Genomic DNA, 22,980 nt, shown 5'->3' with positions numbered 1-22,980 from the left:
AAACCGTGTCCCAAAGTGCCACATCTACATGCTTTTTGAACACCTCCACGGGGATGGTGACGCCACTTCTTCCTTGGGCAGCCTGTTACAATGCTTCACCACTCTTCTGGTAAAGAAATGTTTCCTAATATCCAATCTAAACCTTCCCTGACACAACTTGAGGACATTTCCTCTCATCCTTTTGCTTGTTACTTGAAGAGACGAGCACCTGCTTCACTACAACCTCTTTTCAGATGGTTGTAGAGAGTGATGAGGTCTCTCCTCAATTTCCTCTTCTCCAGGCTATATAATCCCAGTTCCCTCAGCCACTTGTCATAGTTTCCCCCCTTCCTATTTAGCATCGTTTCCTCACATTGAAGTTGTTAATTTATGTCCAGCATTTGATATTTCATTAACTTGCCACAAGCAAGCTTCTGATGCAGTTGACAGTCAGCTGTGCCTAATCCCTGAATTGATGATGTGAACTGAGGCACAGTGAGCTCTTGCAAATCCTCATGCAAGTCTCTGAAGGTATAGTGGATCCTGCTAAAAGTCACGCTGTTGATAGTTACTTCTCTTTGTAAGTCAGTAAAACAGTTATGGATTTTCCTAGATTTGGGGTAGAACTTGGCCAATGAATACAAGGTTTCATTAATTTGCAAATATCAACAATTGTTCAACTCCATGTTTGTTCTGGATTTGGAAGTGGAAATATTACAACACTACATTTGGGAAGTTAAATGGAAGATCAGAGCTGTAATATTGGGTACTGCAGTAGAAAACTGGTTTTGAAGTTAACCAGATACATTTAGCAGTGATTTTCACCCTCTTCTGAAGACTGTGTCTTGTGTTCACTCTATTTTAAAGTATAATCACTGACAAACATTCAAATGTTTTTTTCTGTGCTGCATGATGTGACCATTTCTTCTTCATTCTTTCTTTTTCTTGAATGAAATTTCACTGGGCTTTACTGAAGCCAAGAGCTTTTCATGTTTTCAGAGAATACTTCCACAGCTGCAACCTCTTTTGCTGTATATGTGAGTTGTTGTGACCGAGAACCCAAACAATTGAAAAGGGAGGTAGTTGTTCCTGTGTCTGTGAAGTTATGCTGTTTGAAAATGTAGTACTTTGTAAAAGCAAATTGGAACAAATGAATGTATCCAACCCATTCAATCATAAAACCTTATCAAGAAGAAGCAACCTCTTTTAATTAGTTCTTTGTTAATTCCTCTGTCAACATTTATTGACGTGACTGTCAAGTAGGTTGCATGTCAGACACTAATGTGCAAGTGGCTGAGGGATGAGAGGTTTCCTTTTGCCTGTCATACAATCTGGCATTAATTTGAATATATAAGGTAAATAGTTCCATTAAATGTAGTCCTTGAAGTGCTCTCTTAATACAGAAGTGTAGTTCCTTGTTGACATTTCTTATGAAATGGCAATAAAGCTTGAAGTTCAATTAGCAGCAGCGTTAATGTGTATAATATTGCAAGAAAGCACTGTGGATTGCAGGATTAGGCCTAAATTCTTGGAAGGATCATGTTTGCAACTTTATTTGATCTGGAGAGCACTTACTAGTGGATTTTTTTACCCACAATCCTTATCTCCAGAAATATATTTCTGATTTAAACATTGGAAGACACAACATTTTCCTTACCACATTCTACTATTATTTTCTGGCATTTTTACTACAGTTCTTTGGTTTCAGTGTTGTTTCTTCTTGACAGCTTCTTTGATCTTCTCTCATGCTGTCGTTCAGTTAACGAATTGCTGATGGGAGCTAGTGAGGAGTACACTGTATTGAAGTAAAGAGAAGAGCAGCACTGATTTTTTTTTTTTTTTCATTTGTTTGTTTTAAACAAATACCAATTAAGATATAGAAAGTTGCTTAATTTAAAAAGACAGCATCTACCAGTTTTAGAGGGGGTTTATATTTTATTAATTTTCAGTTCGGTGTTGTGATATCCCAGATAAAGGTCTGGATTAACTGTTGCAAATGATTACTTTTTACTGGTGTAAATCTTATCTGATTTCTTCTTTATTTCAGGCAATTAATTTCCTTTATTTTGAACCACTGTTGTTAGATTATTTTCTAAATCTACATACAGATTTTGGTTATGATTTTGGGGCAGTATCTTGTCCCTTTTTTTCTTTCTGTAAGTTAGTGCACTTTTGTGCTTTTCAAGATGTTCTGTGAACAGGTGAAGATTTTTTGTGCTCCAGACCCTTTACCAGCTTTGTTGCCTTCCGTGAGTTTTATTTCTGTTGCCCTTAATGGGAGGTGATTTGGGTTACTGCTAGGTGATTAGGAGAACCTTTTAGATTGGAGGGGAAAAAATAAAATAAAATATATGCACGTGCATGCATATGTGCTTACATACATCTAATGCTATGTATTTGGCTATAGAAAATGGCACATCTTAATAGAAAGTGGCACTGTTTTTTTACTAATGAAATTAAATACTGGATTGGAAAAGTTGTCCTGTAATTGGTCACATTTCCAGGCACACTCCCAGCAAACCTAATTAACTTCAAGTTACAGAGTACCGTTAGCAGATGGAACTTTGTCTTGTGTTCTTTAACTAATTAGAAAAATCTCAGTCTTTTCAGATTTATGGATTGAACAGAAATTTCCATTTTATTGTCAATGTGTCAGTGGGAAGTTGAAGGGGAAAAAAATCACTTTATATAAAGAAAGAACTATAAAGTGGAAATTTGAAGCGTGTACAGAACAGGACATAGCGGAGATATTTCCTTCTATAAATTCTTCCCCAAATGAGAATGGAGATGTGTGTGGAAAAGTGAAGTGTTTTAAGATACTAATTTTCTTTGGTTTATTTCCTACTCTGATTTTTCATATCTCCAAGTGATGTGATGATTCCTGAATTTTGATCCCACAGCATCCTTCTAATGAGGAACACTCTTCTTAATTTCAAACAACCAGATCAAATGAGAGGTAGTTCATTAAAGGGTATGTAAGGAAGTTACATTCCCTCTTATTGGAGAGGGAATGAGGTGCAGCTGATGGCAGACAGGCTGAATCTGCCAGTTCTTGTGTGTGTGGTTTATCTGGAGATGTCACATGTTCTACTCCTAGTAACTTGTTACCATGATTACTTACTACAGATACGAATAGTTAGGCAGGCTCCCCAGTGACAGATTGTAATCGTATTACAAAACAAGGACTCTCTGGTGCTCTGACTTCTTAGGGATTACAGGGTTCCTGGGAGTTTTTTCTTTTCACTGTGTGCTACTCATTAGAATAATTAATGTTTGAGAGGAATATATCAACAGACAACTATTCTTTTTCTTATTTCCTGCTTTGCTTCTTGAGTTCTGCACCGTTTTGTATTAACCATGTTTGGGTAGTTCAGTGTTGCATAAACAAGAGTTTTCCATTGACATATCACTGAATTGTGTGTCATGTTCCGTAGAACTTTCAGATGTTACAGGGTAGTGAGAGATTGAAGTTCTTGCTGTTGAGTATTTACATTACTCATTGTTGTGGATGTGTTGTCTGCAGTTCTCCTCTCTAATGTGAGCAGCCTTTCCTTTTTCCCATGCTTCAATAACAGGAGGACAGGAGTTCAATGCAGCTGTAGGGGAAACAGTGCCACCCGTTGGACTGTCAGCACGATCCTTTTGTCATCATCCTGGTCCTGGAAGCTCTGCTGATTCCCTTGATGGCAATCAGGGCTTAATTCTGAGAGTATTTTCTCAGTGCCTATATGTTTCCTCCAGTTTTATCATGTTGCTATGCCCTTACTAATATTTCCAGTGGCAGGGTTTGGGTTTTGGGGTTTTTTGGTGTCTTTTCTGAACTTAATATGCATGCATAAAGTTTGATTGCAATGGAGGAGTCAGAGCTTTTCTGGAGCATCTTGCTAGCAGTGGAAAGCAAAACATCTTTTACAGTTTCCTTCAAATGGATTTTATTTGCAGTTTCTCTGACTCCTGCCTCAAAAAGGCCTTGTACAGTTTTGTTGAAATTCTTAGCTGGGTATTTAAGGTTTTAGGAAAGATTTAAGGATATGCAGCAACTATTCCATGTTTTTCCCCCTCTTCAGTCAAAGTGGTGTTTATATTTAACTGGATACTAAGGCAGTGTAGTTCTTAGTGTATGACTTCACATTTCTCAATCTTAAACAAACAGTAAGTCATTATAAATTAAAAGATTCTTTTCTTCCGGACAGAGAGAAGTTATAATAGATGTGTAGCAATGTACCGCTGTGCCAAATGCATTGGAAGAATAAACAGAACAAGCAAGCTTCTCCCCATGGCCTGGTTAACAAAAAAGGCAGTAATTCATATACATACATCCTTTTACTCCCTGAGATTCTGCTTGCTACGAGTTTGGAGTATCAGTCTTCCTATGTTTGTGCCTCTCTTCAAGCACACCCTGGAGGTGTTCAAGGCCAGGCTGGATGATGCTTTGAGCAACCTGACCCAGTGGGAGGTGTCCCTGCCCACAGCAGGGGGGCGTTGGAACCGAATGGGCTTTAAGGTCCCTTCCAACCTAACCCATCCTATGATTCTATGACACTACTAGTTTATTTCACATATGCGGTTGTTTAGATAGTGTCATAAATTATGGCTGCTTCTGACCTAAGAAATTGTATTTTAACTGGAGAAGCTGCATGTCACTTTAGTTTGTACCCTGCTTTACCCAACCCTGAGTGATCAGTTCTGTGTTTATTTTAAGGGATATTGCTTCTAAGCAGTTACTTTAAGTATGTCTGCCAGGAGGCTAAGGGATGTTTTGTTTAGAATCTATAGACCAGCAGATCGGATGAGTTGCAGGAGACATCATTTTCCATCTGTTTGCCATCCTCAGTGCAGCAGACAGAAACCTTTTCTGATTTCTTCCAGTAGAATGGCATTCCAAGATATAAAGATTAGCTTATTGCATTCATGTTTTCGGATTGCAAATTACACAGAGGATGGCATTGTTTAAGAGACAGAAACCTAGAGTAAGGATATCAGAAGTCTGAGTCACAATGGGAACACTGACTATTGTGTACTTCATGATTCTCCAAGCCAAAATTTGAGCACAGAGATTTGAGTCATGTTGTCCTGCATAGATGGAAACCGGCTTTGGGTAGGGTGTGAAACTCAGTCTTCCCACAATGCTGGAGAATCTTTGGGAGCCAATAAACCAGACAATTATATTGCCCTTATATTCACAAGAAAAGAAAATGGAGACAGAGGGAGATGTGAATAATCCAGTTTATGCTGTGCAAGATCTGCCCTGTTAATAAGGCCTGGATGCTAGGTCTAACAAAATGATTTGGTTCAAAAACTGAAACAGATTTAGGGAGGGGAAAATGTTGGGACTGCAAGGTGCCTGGGGTATGTATCGATTGTATCAGGACATGCTGCATCAAGCTATTGTTTTAACCTGTTGGAACATTAACTATAGTCTCAGTGGACAGGAGTGGAGACTAAATACCTATTTTTACATAGCCTTACACTTATCCTGTGCATTTGACAACCGTGTATATAAATGGAAGTTCACTCTGATCTGTCACTGCGCTTTGGTTGCCTACCAATGAAGAGAAACTTACTGCAGTTCTGAAGGGCAGGTCTAAGAAAGCTACACTGTGATTTGAATGCCTTGCAGTAGGATTGCTTGCCATTTGAGATTAAAGAATATAGTTTAGCAGAGGTGAGGATCTAGGATTTAATTGTGCACTGGGTTTCCCTGAGCTAGGATTGAACTTGTTTGTGTCTGTTTTTCAATGCAAGAAAGCCTTCTATGATAATACACAGTGTTTTAAATTCCAGTAGGAGTAGCTGTCTAAAGAAAATGACAGCCAAAATTAAACAAATACTAGTTTATGATTTATTTTCTGTGTACTTTTTGTGTGTAAAAGAATAAATGCTTCATTTTAATATTGTTAAATAATGATTCTATTCTTTTTCTTTTATAGGTTGTCTTAGTCTTCGCTCTTAGTATTGGTGCTCTTGTAATATACTTCATAGATTCGTCAAAGTGAGTATTTGAGTACCTTCTCCTTTCCCTCCTTTCCTGCAGCAATTACACATCTTTAAATTGCTTCATTCATCTACTTCAAATCAGTGCTTTGCCTCATTGCCTGAGTGTAAAGAACTTTATAATAGTGCATGGTCTATCAAAATAACTCTGGTGCAGGAAAAAGATCATATATCAACTAGATCAAACACAGTCGCATTGGATCTTTAGAATGCATAGAGAGAAAAACTGCTTTTGTGTGTTGAGATTATACATGTTATTACAAGTTCATATGTTTTTATGGCCATTGGGCTTATATGGAATCTTTCAAATTGAAAACTAAGATAAGAAAAATAGGGGATGAATGCCAAAGAATTCAAGGTGGAAAAAACTGTTGTAGGGAATGGACAAGAGCACTTTTGGAAAACCAGGAATGAATTGCGCAGCATGAACATTATGTCTTGCATACCTGTTCAGATTTCCAGCTCCTGGGTTTCATAGTTTTTTCCTGGGATAAGATGAGCCAGTAAGAAATCTGTGAAACATCTCAGTATATTTTTAGATTTACACCAAAGTTGTCGTATAGTGTTGCAGTTTTGACCGGGCAATAGAAAGTTTCATCCTGACTTTGAGGACTGTGATGGTTTGATACAAACCAGTGCAACTAGGAATAGCTTCTATTTGATATCATTCATATTCCACCCTTGTTTTCATATCAAGCTGGCCACTGTCGGTAATCTAACAGGCGAACTGGGAGCCTAACACAGAAGACACCAATACAAAGGGGCTTAATAGAATATTATTCAGTTGAATTCAGTTATTTTGGAAGGATGATATTCTGAAGTATCAATAGTGTTTTGAAGCTCTAGGACTGTGTATTTGCCACTTTTTTCCAAACTGGTTTTAGGCTTATCATTACTGCAGTGCTTAAGATTGTATGCTGGAGTTGATCCATGTGAGCCAGCCTGGCTGTAGTGGCAGTGGACTGTTCTAAAACAATGCTGATGTGACTCAGAAAATCAGGCATTTTGCTGTTGACATCTGTACATACTGATCTTAAGTATGTGGCAGCACCAGTAAAAGGCATCCGTGAATACATGGACGTTATGAACATCGTCTATCTTCATTTCCATTTGTCATCCTGACCTCTGTGTATTAAACTGAACTACTGACTTGAACAGAGTACAGAATAATATTTGCTTGCCATGAGCATCGATAGGCATGGTCAGTAACAGCATCAGCAGAGAACTCCATTTCACACTAAACTGGTAACTTGGGGCACCCGTTTTCTATTTCTTGTAATTGCAGTAGCATGGAAGCTGTTGGTGATGTCAATATCGTTTTCCTCTGGTTCAGTTTCCTCTTCGGGTGTGCATTATTATATAATATGCAACCATAGATATCAGCTGTGCTTTCCAGGCACAGAAATTGAAGGTTTTTTGCCAAAGCGCTTACTTTATAATGACCAGCTGTCACTGTCCTGTCCCACAAAGTTGACCTTATTTACTGGAGCCCCTTCACTAAAAACTGATGTCAGTGTAGAAATAACAGAGCCCATCAATGGCAAGGTGAAAACATAAGAATTTTCACCATTTGCTGTATGTGTTATGCTCGCGCGTGTTCTTCAGCTTAGTTTTTTGGAGTTGTTTGTATTTTCAGCTGCACTAGTGTAGTTATTCCTAAATAGCTAATTTTTTTTCAATACTGTCTCACATATTGTACTTGATTAGAATTGTACATTAAAGTGCCATCTGGTAATGAGTGTAAAGCAGCTGGATGTAAGGGTAACAGTGACACTGTGAACTGGAAGATACATATGAATATACACACGGGCCTATAGGTTCATGCTGAGCCCTGAGCTTGTTCCTCATCTGTTGCGTTCTTAATGAGACAGCTTTCTTTCTTTTTATATGTGGAAAATAAAAAAGTTAAATTTATAGGCAACTCTTTTTGTGTGTGTTGAGGACACCACTTGCAGTTCAGGCTCTGATGCTCTTAAGTATTGCATTTACCAGTATTTTGAGTGTGTACAGATTTTATGTAGCATTTCTGTCTTTATATTTGAGGAAGTAACTCAGCAGGGCTTAAATAACAGTAAGCTTTGTGTCAAGCCTTTCTACTTATAGTGAAGTTTACTCATGCAAAATATTTTAATTATATTTATGTAACTCTTCTTTGTCTTACTACATTCATTAACAACCCCTACTAAGTCGTGACTGGATCATTCTTTTATACTTTAATTACACATTAGAGTTAGTACGTATTTACATTTTTTTCATGATGCAAGAGTAGAGAGGAAGAAGATGCCTTTAAATTTTGGAATCTGGTTCAAGGAAATATTGTTAGATTATATTTACCATTGCTCAAATTGCTAAAATTGCAATGATCCATATCTTTGCAAGCAGATTAAAGCAGTACTGTTCCCTCCCTAATGAGACTTCTATGGAAATAATGCAGTATCCAAACACCCCATAGTACCCTGCAACCAGTCTCCTTGTCAATTTTGATTTTTTTGTTCATTTTTATTTTGTTAGTACTGCAGGAGTTTCTGGCTGTTCCAGTGGGTTGATAGATTTTGTTCTGTGCTGCAGTAAATCCAGTTGGATTTGTTCTCCTCACTTCCCCTTTACAAAAAGAGGGGAAAACCAAGAGTTAATTCCTAACTTAGTTTTATTAACTCCTCAGTAGTCAAGTGAAGCAGTAGGTGTCTTTTTTCTTGATTTAAGAAGAATATAGGTTAAATTTATAAATTAATGTCTCTTGAGCCATTACTTTCAAGTCACGTTTTTTCTATTCTAGCAGCATATAACTTGAACTTTTCCTCCTGCTGATTCTTAGCAAATGACAAAATATATTGGTTATAAAGATTCTGTCAGCACGCTCTAAACTGATGCAGCATGAAATAAGATTTTCAGTCATAAATAAGGGCTAATTTTATCTTTACTGTGTTTCTAATAGACAGCAGTATGCACCATTGTTGGCTTAATTGAAAAGTGATTTGCTGAAGAAGGCCTTATTTATGGCAATGAACGTTAATTTTCTTCATTGTTCTGTGAAGTTTCATGGGAAAATACTCATAGCTCAGATTCATGGCTTTCATAACAGTGTGCTACATTTGAAACCAGGGGTGTGTGCGATGTGATGCGATGCATGGACTCTGCAGGCAACGGAATACCAGAGAGAATGAAGGCCTTTGTTAGCTACAGATGGTGTTAATTATGAGTGAAATCCAGCAACAATATTATTATAGGCCAAAAAGCAAAAGAAACAAGCCGCAATGGGGGATAAAACCCAGATAATTATCCTCCATGTGTTAATGTACACTTCGCTGCCTAGAAGAAAGGGTTGAGATATGATTGTATGTTTTCTAGGTTTGTTGGTAGACATCTGTCCCTTGAGAAACAACAACCAGTCATTATCAGTGTTATCTTTCTTGAAGTATTGAAAACGTTGGATATGGGAATGACGTGCATGTTTTATGTGCTATCCATCTCTTAGCTCAGTGTCTGTATTTGTTCTCTGACAGGCTCAGAGAGCTTGAGTTTGATAAAGTATATGCAGATAAAATTTGTAAATCACTATCTGAGTAACTCTCCCAATCTGCTTAGGAGCTAAGGAAGATTGCAAAACTCCTTCATAAAACTTTCTAGTATTCTTCAGGTAGATTAGCCTGGAGAAGAGAAGGCTGATGGGAGACATTATTGCTCTCTGCAGCTCCCTGAAAGGAGGTTGTAGCGAGGTGGATGCTGATCTCTTATCTGAAGTAACGAGTGATAGAATGGGAGGAAATGTCCTCAAGTTACATCCAGGGGGGTGTAGAGTGGATATTAGGAAAAATTGCTTTACCGAAAGAGTGGTGAAGCCCTGGTAGAGGCTACTCAGGGAAGTGGTTGAGTCTCCATCCCTGGAAGTATTAAAGCAAACATGTAGCTGCGGCACTCTAAGACATGGTAGATGTAGATGGGTGCTTCACTACATAGTCTAGTAGGCATGTTGATGTGTTGATGGTTGAACTTGAGGATCTTAGAGGTCTTTTCCAACCTTAATGATTCTGTGATTATAAACATATAATCATAATAAATTCCTCTGTATGTGTTAATTGTATTGAGGAATCAACATTGGATTACAATGATTTTAATTAGTTGTACATAATTACTGGGTAGTCAGTATGGAAACACCCTGTTTTCTCCAGAGAAAACAATTCAATGAAGTTTCTATTAATCAATGCCAATAGATCATGTGTGCTCAGTGGTCAAAATTAATTGTTTCAGATTAATTAAATGAGAAATATTGTCAATGAGTTTCAGATAAAATGTCAAAAACCCCTTTCCTTCTGCAGTAATTGGTAAATCAAGCACTGGGAACAATTTTGGTTACTGTTTTTACTCCTTGGTATTATACGGAAATTCCTATTAATCAAAACTCAGAACTTTGATGGCATGATAAAATGTGATAAGAAACATTTTCTGAAGTGTAAGACCTTGTAAAATGCATGAGTAAGGTCAGAATTTCTGGAAAATTTAAAAAATGAGAAAAATTGTGGCATAAACGATGTCTGTTTTGTATATGCAGTTCTAGAAACAAGTCATTATTGCCTTCTACTTGGTTTACTTTCTGTGTTTTACCAACCAGCTTATATTTTGTCATGTAACTTTATTCCAGCTGTCTTGATATTGAACCTTGGAATTGTTGAGATTGGAAGGGACCTCAAGAGATTCTCTTTAATCCCACCCTCCTGCTTCAAGCAGAGTTACCCAGACCAGGTTGGTGTCCAGTAGAGTTTCGAGTGTCTCCAGGGATGGAGATTCCACAGTCTCTCTGGGCAACCTGTTCTGGTGTTCGGTCATCCTCACAGTCAAATGTGGGGTTTTCCTTATGTTTAATTGTAATTCCTTGTATTTCAGCTAATGCAATTTCCTATTGTCCTGTCATTGGGTATCACTGAGCAGAGTCTGTCTCCATTTTCTTTGCCTGGTGGAGTCTCCTTTAGGAGTATTTATACATGGTAACATCCTGCTGAACCTTCTCTTCTCCAGACAAAGCAATCTCTCATCTCTCTTAGCCCTCCTCATATGAGAGTGGTCCAGTCCCTTAATCATCTTTGTGGCACTTGACTGGTCTCACTCTTGTATGTTTGTATCTCCATGCTAGACCCACACTTCCTAATGCAGCCCAGGATGCTGCTGACTTTCTTTACTACCAGGGTGCATTAATGGCTTATGTTCAGCTTGTACACCAGGACTCTCAGATCCTTTTCTGCAAAGCTGCTTTCCAGCTGCAGCCACTTGCATGCTAAGAAATCACTGAAGTTCAAGCTCATATAATTTTATTATTCCAAAAAGAAGTTAGTGATTTTAAATAACAAAACTTCATGCATGCAGTGATATTTAGTGACTTTATTTGTATGAAAATGTGGCCAGTTAGGCTTTTATGTAAATATCTGTCGCTCGAATTAATAGTGTTTATACTGAACAGAGCAGGCTTAAGAAGCCAAGTTCTTGTTTAAATTTTCAGCATCTCTTAGAATATTAACTGGACAAATGAAAGTCTCAGGAATCAAATCCATTTATTTTAAGGGCTAGATAGAATTTACTAATGGCTTTTTTAAGCATTTTGCCATTAGTCTTTCCATCTCCAGTTTGTACTGAATAGCCAGAAATTTGAGGTTGATATAGACAAAAATCTGTGTCATTGACATGTTTGCAGGAGGGCTCTCCTTTGTCTCTTTAAGGATGAATGGAGGAAATTCAATCCTGAATTAAGTGGTGTCTAATTTTAATAGCCTGTTAGCTACATTTGCGTAACAAGGCTTTTTTTAAAGGAGCGGGGTTTTCCACTAAAACCTAGCTTCATGATTTTTGTGGAGAGGAAAGGAAAAATTTCCCAGCAATGAACTTTGTGGAGTAACAGCAGTGTAGAATATCTTAAGCCCTGGTAAGGCCCTAAAGCATGACCATGGTATCTGCAATATGTAGACAAACTAATCAGGGAGTCAGGAGAAAAATGGGGCTGATGGAAAGTTTAGGAAACTTCCCAGGACAGATAAGTTATAATAATGAGGAATGGTTGTTGGAAAAGGGTTTCTTGAGCCTTATGCTGTTGGGAGGACAGACATGGCACCATTCCAATGTGTAAATGCAAGAGTAACCAAAGGTCATCTCCATGGTGTCTGGAAAAACTGTAAAATCCGTTTAATCTAGAACTTTGTAGATTTACTTTGGATACTAAGTCAAGTTTGGTAGCTGTGACAGTGGGCCCTTCACTCCAAGAAGGGCATTGAGATACTGGAGCGTGTCCAGTGAAGGGCAATGGAACTGGGTAAGAGTGTGGAGAAGGTGGTGACTGTGTGGCCTGGGACACTGACAGGCCATGTTGGCTGCTTTGTTGCTCTGAGCATCTCAGCCTGCAGAACAGCAAAGGTATCTGTAGGATTTAAAGCTTACAAAAATATTTTTTGCCTGAAAAACTACTTGTGATAAAAAGTTAACATTTAGCACCATCACCTTTGATAACAGTTTCTTATTGATGATGATAAACTTGGAGACTCAAAAGACTGAAATGGGTCCATGCTAAAGGAAGATGTGTGATCCTTTCTGGGCCAGGGCAGAGTTTCTTTTAATCACATATTGCTCTGCAGTTCAATGTCATAATTACTCCAGTAAGAGTTTGTTTCTTTTGTGTAGCTTCTGGGGAGACCTTAGAGCAGCCTTCCAGTACTTGAAGAAGCTAACAGGAAAGCTGGGGAGGGGCTCTTGATCAGGGAGTGCAGGGATAGGATGAGGAGGAATAGTTTTAAGCTGAAAGTGGGGAGATTTAGATGAGATATGAGGATGAAATATTTTCATGTGAGGGTGGGGAGGCCCTAGCACGGGTTGTGCGGAGAAGTGGTGGCTGCCCCATCCCTGGAGGTGTTCAAGGTCAGGCTGGATGGGGCTTTGAGCAACGTGATCCAGTGGGAGGTTTCCCTGCCCATGGCAGGGAATTGGAACTTGATGGGCTTTAAGATCTCTTCCAATCCAAACCATTCCGTGATCAATGAGAAACATTTTTTTTTTTTAATCCCGAGGCAGCGTGTAGGCATACAGGAATGCTTCTAAGGATTTTATGTTAGATGTTAGCATTTTAGAGCTTATACCTCACATGTCTTTAAATTACGTTTGAAATACTATTAAAACCCACACCAGTAGATAATTGATACAGGTTAGAAACTTCTTTTAGTTTTCCTGTTTCCAAATGTATCTCTGCATTTTTTTTTGTTTCGTCCCAAAGCATGTGACCATGCACCCACAGATATTTCGTCCTGTGGTTGCTACATGATACCATGTATCTGCTATCAAAACATGGCTTGCTTAGAAGATTGTGTTTCAGAGTTGAGCAGTGCCTTCTGTGTTTTTCAAGCTACAGATACTGATACAATTAAAGGCATGACCTCTTTTCCTCCCCCCCCCCAACTTTTCTGCTGAGAGCTTGACAAATTGTAGCTTTTGGGACACCCCAGTAGATGATGAGTCATTTGTGCTTAAAAATAGAATTCCTTGCAGCAAGGACACCCATTCTGCTTTTGATGCGTGTGTCGTTTCTGACAGTCACAGGGACAGCTCTGCCATGGTAATTAAGCAACGAGCCATCTCTTCAGTAAAAATCAGAGCTGAAATGAACTCCAAAAACAAAGGAAAAGGAAATCCCAGCTACGTGAACGTGAATACCCACGTGCTTCCCCCCATTTCCAGTCCTTTGCTGACATTTGGAGCCTTTCTTAGACAGCTGGCACAATGTAATAATGATCACTATCCCACATTTCTCTTCCTCTACTTATCCTTCCTTTTTTGTTCTCGCCTCTCCTTTTTTAAACCCCTCTGAGATCTAGCAGAACACTGACTTTACAAAGGGAACTGCAAGATCTGATTAGCGTGTACAGAAGAAAAGCAGTAATAGAGCATTACAATATTGTTTTCCTTTTAGTTTTCTTTGAGGCACTTAAAATACATGCAGGGGGAGTCATGCAGGAGAGCAGTGCTTGAATGGTCAGCTGTATTCAGCATAAGGTCCATGTGACAGAGTGCCCTGCACAAGCCTCGGTAAGACAGAGAGCAGAAAATGCAAATGTGATTGATAGTAAAAAAGCCAATTTATTGCAGTCTAGTAGATCTTGCTCACTTGAACACTTGTAAAGTTTTTATTACTCTTAGCAGACCCAGTGCAATTAGAGGGAATGGGGCAGACTCTGTTCTTTAGCACAGTTGTTAGCTTGTGGTGTATCTATTCATCTGGTACCATCGGGAATTATTTGGTTTAAAAAATGAGGACCAGCGACTTCTGTGGAACAATTTGATGGCACATAAAACTGTATAAATGCAATGTTTGTTCTGGAGATTTGCAGACTTCATTTTCTTCCAGGATCTGCACCTTTTCAAGTGTGAGGAATCTTGGATTCTATGCAAGCTGATTTCTTTGCAACCTCTTTAATTAATTCTTGTAACTCAGAAGATTGTAGAAGTTTGCTAGAGACAGTGGGATACCTGTAATATTCATTAGATAATGTCATTTTAACATTCTCATGCTAATAGTCCTAAAGATAATGCATTGGCCATGTGTGTTGTTCTTGTTACCGTTTTGACTTTGTTTTCTTGAAACAAACGCATTTTCTTTTTGCTTGTAATTACTTTAATCTCTATTAATTATACTCTATGTCTACTGAAATACGTTTTCACTAAAGACGGCTCAGTGTCTAAATGTTCTTATGATATAGAATCATGAGAATAACATTGTATGGAGTAAATTAATGATTTTTTTATATTATTTATCTTTATATTATTAAACAGTATTCATTCTGAGTAAAAGTCCGCTTAATGTAATTGAACTCAGATAGTTAGTTCTTCTAGTCGCAAATAGTCTTATTAGTCAAAATGCTCTTAGGTGACTTAGATTTGAAAGAAAAAAGGCAGTACTGAAGTCAGCAGTCAGTATTCAGCTCTTTATGGAAAATGCATTCTTCACTGCTCATAATCTTTATGAATAATACCAATGCTTACAAAAAAATCATATAGAGCTCTTTGGTAACTTAATTTTAACCTTAATTTTTCTCACCTTATATTTGAAATCTGTGTTCCATAAACTTGTATGAGAGTAAAAATGGAAATTAATAAAACATTGCTTATTCTGAGTGTCAGATCATCAGTCACTCTGTATAAAGCCCTAGAATGCTTTTACCGGATTACAATTCTACTGTAAATCTGAAGCATTGTGGAACTTTGTGTACAGTTAGGAAAGAGAGTAATAAAAGTGAAACAAAAAAAGAGTGAAATTAACTTCAGGATTAACTTGACTTGCATTGATTAAAATGAAATTGCAACAGGCTGTCAGAAATTCTTTGAGCTGAAATTCCAGCTGGAGGAAACAACAGTCAAAATGGATTTTATTGTTTACTAACTGTGAAAATTCTATAAAGAAGAAATACAGCTACGAGTTAAGGTCTTCCTGACTATCACTATTGGTGATTGCTTCTCTTATAAAATCATGTCATAGTTCAGATTTTTAATTTTGTGTGTAAATGCTCATGAAGACGTTATGATATCTTAGGTTAAGGATATCTTAAAAAAAAATATTTATTTAATTACTGTGGTTGTGGACTGGGAAAAGGGTCAATGAAATTGGGAAATGTCACTGGAATTGGAATTTAAGCCAAAGGGCTCATTGTGATAATTTTGTCACCTTTCTTAATATGGCACTTCCTACAATATTTTGCTTTAAACAAGTATCTTCAAATCAGAAAGATATTCAGATGTCATTTTAGAGATTTGATGTGATACAAAGTCTTCACTTTATGCAGGGGACTAATTGCAGAGTTAACAGGCTTTGCTGTTACAAATTGACATTAGCTTTCACTTCAAGCATTTGGCTTCATCTTCCACTTTCCTCCTTTTTTCCTGTTAGTGATCTTTCCACTCTAATATTTTGTAGAGATATCCTTAGGCATGTGCAAACCTCATTTTAATCCCCTCTTTTTTTTTTTTTTTAATATTAACTGATCTTACTAAGCTAATTTTCAGTTTCTTAAAATAATACCAATTTTTAGACTGAATCATTGTAGCAGCTTTTTTTTTTTCTTTTTCTAAACCCTTTGGCAATTTCATTTTATTTCTAATATTCCGATTCAGGGATTTTATGGCCCAAACTGGAGTATTTAAGCGATTTTGAGTACTTATTTCAATGAAAACTCCTCATTTTCTTATTCTCCTCTAGCTATTTATGAAATGAATGATACCAATTTATTAAATACAAAGTTAATACAGTGTTCTCTGTTTGTGCTGCTGCCCAGTTAGCCAAAACTAAACTAACATCATGCTCTTAGTTGTGAAGAGAGCTTTTCTTTTATTTGGTGTTCTATAAGCTGTTTATTTGTTTAACTGAAGCCCAGGTTTCAGTTTCTTTCCAGCTGATGAAACCTGCCTTCAGTGATAGCTATATTCATGCTCACGTATTATTTGTCTAGGTTAGCACATATTGCACGTTACTTCATTTTTCTGTGTTTTGTGGAAATCCCATTTGTGAACATGTGCTCTTAAAACTTGAATTGCTCTGAATAGTCTGTGCACGTGGATCAGCACAGTAGCCATAGCTACTTACATATTCTCTTTATTCTCCCAGTTTGTCTGACAACTCTTGGGATGTACAGAATAGGAAGAAAAATGTACACAGACTTTAATGAGTAGAACAAAAACCCCCTGTTTTTCTAGGGTTGTTGAACCTGGAGAAGAGAAGGCTCTGGGGAGACCCTATAGTGGCTTTCCAGTACTGAAAGGGGCTACAGGAAAGTTTGAGAGGTATGTTTTACAAGGGCAGCCAGTAATAGGGATGAGTGGTAATGGCTTTAAATTGGAAAGGGGAAGATTAAGATTAGACATTAGGAAGAAATTCTTCATGAAGGCGGTGAAACACTGGCACAGGTTGTCCAGGGAAGTCGTGGCTGCCCCATCCCTGGTGTTCCAGGCCAGATTGGATGAAGCTTTGAGGAATGTGATCCAGTGGGAGGTGTCCTTACCCATGGCAGGGAGGTTGGAACTGGATGGCCTTTAATGTCCCTTCCAAACCAAACTATTCTGCGATTTGCCCTGGGTGGTTTTACTCCAGTAGCATTAGTTTGTGAGTGCTTGTAAAACAGAAAGGAGAAGAATAGTAGCCCACACTCTGTAAACCCTTAGAAAGAGACAGCATTCTTCTTGGATGTGGATATTCTATTTTAGAATAAATGAGTAGTCATAGAATCATAAAATATTATCAGTAAATTCAGGGTGTTTTATACTGCTGCACTGTAGAATCTGTAAATAAATAATCTTTTTTATTAAACTTCAGAAAGATAAATATAATTTCATGCAAGTCATCACTGAATGTAATGTGGGATGTAGACCAGTGAATATAAACATTATTGTTTGGGATATGTGTGGTGTGTGCTTTTCTTTTTTTTTTAGTTCTCCAAACACTGTTGCTAAGTCACAGGGTTGTGAACACTGACAGGATAGATTTTCCAGGACGTAAATGGAAATGAGTCTATATTCCACTTAAACATCTGAATTCCTTAAGCAGGGGGAAGGCACTTGTTTCTGTTTCCTGTCAACCTAATTTTTTAAACAACGATGGGTAGGATTAGCTGGCTTTGAAACACAGTGGAAGGGTGTTTTAATGTAGAAATGCTGTTATTAGATAGGTATGGTAGCAAGAAAACACACTAATGGAACACGGGTGGAATAAGTATTTCTCAAAGCAGGTTATAAAGTATAATTATTCAGAATATTTATTATATGCATTTCTGTAAGGGATTTCAACCTCAAAAAATATATTTTTTTTCCAAAGACAAACTGTACGTTCTTTGTGACAATCCAGAAACTGTAAGATTTGTGACTTACAGAACGATAGAATGGTTTGGGTTAGAAGGGACCATAAAGCCCATCCATTTCCAATTTCCCTGCTATGGGCAGGAACACCTCCCACTGGATTAGGTTGCTCAAAGCCCCATCCAACCTGTCCTTGAACACCTCTGGGGTGGAGATGTCTGCCTTTCTTGCAGTCATTGTTAACACTGAAGCTTTTACATGTGAGTTCTAAGTGCCATTTTGATGAGCTATGCTGCCAGAACTATAGAACTTATTGGCTGACATATATGTTAGTGACCTGCTCCATGAAATACTTGCTGTTTAGTGACACCATGTATTGACAGATATACTGAGATAGAGAAGTTATTGTCTTTGCAGACAGCTTTTCTGTTAGTAATTTACTGTTGTGTATTTTTCACTTATCACATTGCAAGTGAATTGTGCACAAAACAGATTCTTTTCTTTTTTTCATTTAACTTCTATAAGCCAGTGAAAATTGACACAGGATGAAATTAATTTTCTGTAGTCAGTTATTCCTTTCGGGTTTCAAAAGATTTGGGAATGAACTTTCCCAATGTTTTAACGAGAGTTTTTGAAGTCGTCATTTTTTTTCCCCTCTGGTTCATCATAGCTGCTCTACATTCTGTGTCAGTGGATTTGGTAGCATGTGCGTAAGGATAGCTGGGACTTTATCAAACGCAAATCCCCTTTCTTCAAAGAATCTTTACATTATGCCCTTAAGAGACAACAACGTATGGCAGATTAAGCAGCAAAAGGGCAGCAAGGTTACTGGATAAGCTCAGTAGGACTTAGTGGGATTTTAAAGGTAGCAGGGAACTCAGGAGAAAGTCTGTTTATTTCTTCTATCACACCTATGCAAGTCGCATGATTTGACTGAAGCAAAAAATGTTGTGTGGTTTACATGTGGAATAAATGGCAAATGAACCAGACTCTAATGCCTGCCTTTTTAAGTGATACTTGTCAGAATAAGAATTGTTTGTCTATAAATAAAAAAAAAATTAAAATTGCAAATATGAAAAGAAAAGCTGTATCCATGTTAGCAAGTAGTTGTTTAAAAGTTGACTAAAACAATTGGTGCTAAGGAGCCTCTGTCCACACTGTAACTTGAAGGGGGTTTACTACAGACTAGACCTACTTGAAACCCAGGGAGTGAAGATTCCGTAGCAATCAAGGGCTATTATGTGTATCCCTGGAGCACATCTTTCTACCTAGTTTCATCTTAAAGGGATTTGCTTTGTGTGCTCTGACCTGTTGTGCAACAGAATCCAAATTTTGGTAGGCCAGTGCATGCTCAGGAGTTTAAGAGCAAGGTTTTGATCCAATCTGAAATGCTAGCTTTAAGAGCTTCCAGACCCCTTCTATTGTAAGGTGAACGGAAACTATTAAATAAATGACAAATCTTGGCAAGATATGGGGAATACTTTTTAATACCTTGCAATCATGGTGAAAATCAGCATGTTTTGTGTCCAACATTTTCCGTTTAAACTTCACAGAAGTCACATTCCACACATTCCTATTGACTGTCACTGGTACAGCTTTGACAGCAGGATGAGCTGTTTCTCATTTCTGTAAAATGCTATATTTTTGTAATGAATTTATGCTATAGATTAGTAGAATTAGTTTTTTGTTTGTAGTTTTTAAGAATCTCCTCTTTTCTTACTTCATGGACCAAATTCACAGCTGTTTTCTTTGTGCTTTAAGATCATGGCATATATATTACCCATGTTGCAATTGGGAGATAAGGTAAATAGGATAAGACAGTTAGACTTCAGCGTGGGGCATCTAAATTCTATGTCTCAGTCCTGATGTGTGATCTGAGGGTTGAAGAAAACCTAATTTCTCTGTCTTAATTTCTGTAATGCAGTGAGAGCTTTGAGTGACGCTCACTTACTCCTGTAGTTTGATGTTGCTGAATGAAAGACACAAAATAGATGAAAGTATAACAGTAACTGTAGTTAGGAAATAAATTTGTATCAATGCAGAAATAATTGTTTTGAATTTTTTATGTTAATATTAAAAATGGGACCAAAAATAAAGAAAAAAAAATCATTGCTGGAAGGTCTTGATGTGAGTCAGCGAAGCTGAAGTTCCCTTTCCTCTGGTTACTCAGCCATGAATAATGCTGGGACTTCCCAGAGAACTGAAGGGAATTTATTTTATATTCCTTGCTGTGACTGTGCATGCATATCCATGATTGCTTCTATTCCTGGTTTTGTAGTGATATGAAACTTGCCTTCATTTCAGTCCCTAAGAGAATTAATACAACAAAGAAGAGAAAAAGTAGTTAACCTCATGCTGCAGGTAGTGTGCAGTAACATCACGCTGGCTGGCAGTTGCTATCGCTAGAGCTGTGTTGTCACCTGATTTGGTACATGACAAAAGAATTATGATGCGATAGGATGAGGTACATAAAAAAGATTATTCTGATCTCTTGAAGCCTTACTTGAGAGATATGACTGCGTCAAATATGTACATTTCCTAAAAAATTTCAGATCAGAGAATCATGGAATGGTTTGGGCCAGAAGGGACCTTAAAGCCCATCCAGTCCTGGCCCCTGCCAAGGGCAGGAACACCTCCCACTGGGTCAAGTGGCTCCAAGACCCATCCAACCTGGCTTTGAACACCTCCAGGGATGGGGCAGCCATGACTTCCCTGGGTAACCTGGAAAAGGGCCTCACCACCCTCACAGGAAAACATTTCTCCCTAAGATCTCATATAGTTCCCCCCTTTTCCAGCTTAAAACTATTCCCCCTCGTCCTGTCCCTGCCCTCCCTGATCAAGAGCCCCTTCCTCCCTAGCTTTCCTGGAGTCCTGTTTCTGTACTGGAAGGCTGCTCCAAGGTCTCTGTGGTGTCTGTGCCAGATGTTGGGCTGTGTCCGCCTTCTTCCTTTTTAATCAACTTTATGGTTGCGTTTTGTATTTCTCTGTCAAAAACAGAGGTTTGGACATATTTTTTTTTAAGGATTATTTTTCTTTCTGATATATTCTTTTCTTAAATCATCCTCTTCTATCTGCCTCACCTGATACTCTAGTGTTAATCACATAAGTATCCGACTTCGATTATCCAAGGCTGGTTGATTTTTGGAAAATGAGTAATGCCTATGCTTTTTTTTATATAAAGTAAAAAGTGGCTGAAATTTTCTGTGGTCCAGCAGCTTCAGGCATACATTACCTGCAGAATTCACATAGGTAAACTACAAAATTCAAATAAGTAATCTACAACAGACTGATTTCCTATACAGATATATTTTACATGAGGTACATTGGTGAGTAGAGTGATTAACAATTCATCAAAATCTTATCTATTGCAAATATGGCTGTAATTTATGTATTACATATAGCTTTTTATATCTTATTTACAGGCATGTACTATAAATGTTCATGTCAGCATCAGTTTCTCAGTGAAGAAGTGATAATGAAATATATAGAGTTTATCTCGGACATCTGACATTGATTATGAATTCTCGATCAGAAATTAACCATATCTGCTAGATGAGCTTAAGGGGAAACTTCAAGTCTGTGTGGTTTAAAACCTAGAAGACTTTTTGTCTGTGAAGAATGCATCATTTTTAACATGGTGCCAATATACTACATAAAACAACCTGCAGAGTGCTTTGCATCATGTTTTTATTGTGCTTTTTTCCCCTCTGTGTGCTTAAATCTGAGTATAATGTATGATCTCCCTTGTATATGCACACTAAGTTTTTCAGGTTTAAAAGGTTGGAGTAAAATAACACATTTATGATGTTTAGTTAAGACAAAATGTTTTGCTCAGCAAAAAATGCTCAGCCTTGCATTTTAATGGAGATATGTAATGATCCAAATGCTTAAATAAAAATTGGTTTTATATACTTTTTACATCCCTGTGCTGCTAGGCGCAGATCTGTGGCACCTAGAGACTCTGCGGTAGGTTGGATGCACTCCAGAGGTGGGACAGATGTTGTTTACACACCTGCATTTGCCAGGAGGTTTTCCTGTGGGAAGCTGGATTTAAGTTTTGGTAAGGATGGCATGGGAACCTCGTTGGCACTCTTGGAGAGGCATACGCTAACTCATTAGCAACTTAGCTAGCCTCCACTCATTGTATCGCTCCTTTGTGGCTCTGACGGACGAGGATACAGGTTTCCTGCCCTTATCAGGAAGCATGTGAGCTTTGTGCCCACAAAACTTGTTCCCGTGTAACTTGAGATCAAAATACAGTGTACTTGCTTCACTTTACCACTTTGCCACTTCACTTTGAGTGCTGGCATCTTGTGTGGCTTAGGAACAGGGGAGTTCCTGTGGATTGCCTGCACAATCATTCCTTTCACCCTGTGCTTTGGTTTTAGTAGGCCAAGTAATACTGAATTTTAGAGTCCTTGTTTAAGCAAGTGTCTGACAGACGGCTGAAGATGAGTTTTTAATTCCAGTAATATGAATCCCTCTGTGGGCTTTAAACTGGTCCAAGCTGCAGTGTTAGACATCTTGTGGTTGGTGTGCTGACCTTGGTTGGACAGATTCCCATCTTGGTATTAGGTTCAGGGAAACTGTTTCTAATCACAGCAATATATAGGCAGCCTGGACTGCTGTTTTGTAAGAAATCATGTGTTTTAGATACAGAATTTAGGAAGTTCATAGTAAGTTCATTTCCTTTATTGGCTTGCTGTGATGTGTTCTTGATTGTCCTTTTTGTCTGCAATAGAAATTCTTGTTTCAACAGGAAACAAGATACCATCAAGGTGGTCCATGATAGTAGCAACACTCAGATGAGTTGTCTCATACTGTGATGATGATTACGATCATGTCAAAGTTGATGTTGGATTATTAGATTAATTGTGGTTCTAAACTCTGTGCTCCTCAAGTGATACAGCATTGCTTTTTTATCATGTAACTTTATAAAACTCAAAACTTTTGCAGTCCAGTTTCTTCTGTTGTCACTGATCAACATGTTGGTCTGTACAAAAGAGGAAAGAAGATGCTATTTATTGAAGGTGAGCTTCCTAGGATAAATTGAACTGGCTTGGACAATTCAGTGTACTGAGTGGGTCGCAGAATAGCAGGCTTCATTTAACTAGCTACTCAACAGCATTTACTTAGATTCTTGTTTCATGAAATATTTTCCCCCTCAATTTAATTCTAAACTGTGGCAAGCTGGCACTA

At 37.9% G+C, this 22,980-nt stretch overlaps 1 protein-coding gene across 25 annotated transcripts in view; it reads left to right on the top strand.

The window, feature by feature from the left end:
* Positions 1-22,980, top strand: part of KCNMA1 (potassium calcium-activated channel subfamily M alpha 1) — a 438,776-nt gene that overhangs the window by 197,829 nt on the left and 217,967 nt on the right. For all 25 annotated transcript variants that reach the window (XM_069863465.1, XM_069863457.1, XM_069863453.1 and 22 more), the window contains exon 3: positions 5,910-5,971. In XM_069863465.1, coding sequence (XP_069719566.1) covers positions 5,910-5,971 — 62 coding nt within the window. The remainder of the gene's footprint in view (positions 1-5,909; positions 5,972-22,980) is intronic.

Source organism: Phaenicophaeus curvirostris, chromosome 9 (assembly GCF_032191515.1).
Source record: "Phaenicophaeus curvirostris isolate KB17595 chromosome 9, BPBGC_Pcur_1.0, whole genome shotgun sequence".
In the NCBI taxonomy this organism is placed as follows: domain Eukaryota; kingdom Metazoa; phylum Chordata; class Aves; order Cuculiformes; family Cuculidae; genus Phaenicophaeus; species Phaenicophaeus curvirostris.
This window is presented reverse-complemented; position numbering and strand designations above follow the sequence as displayed.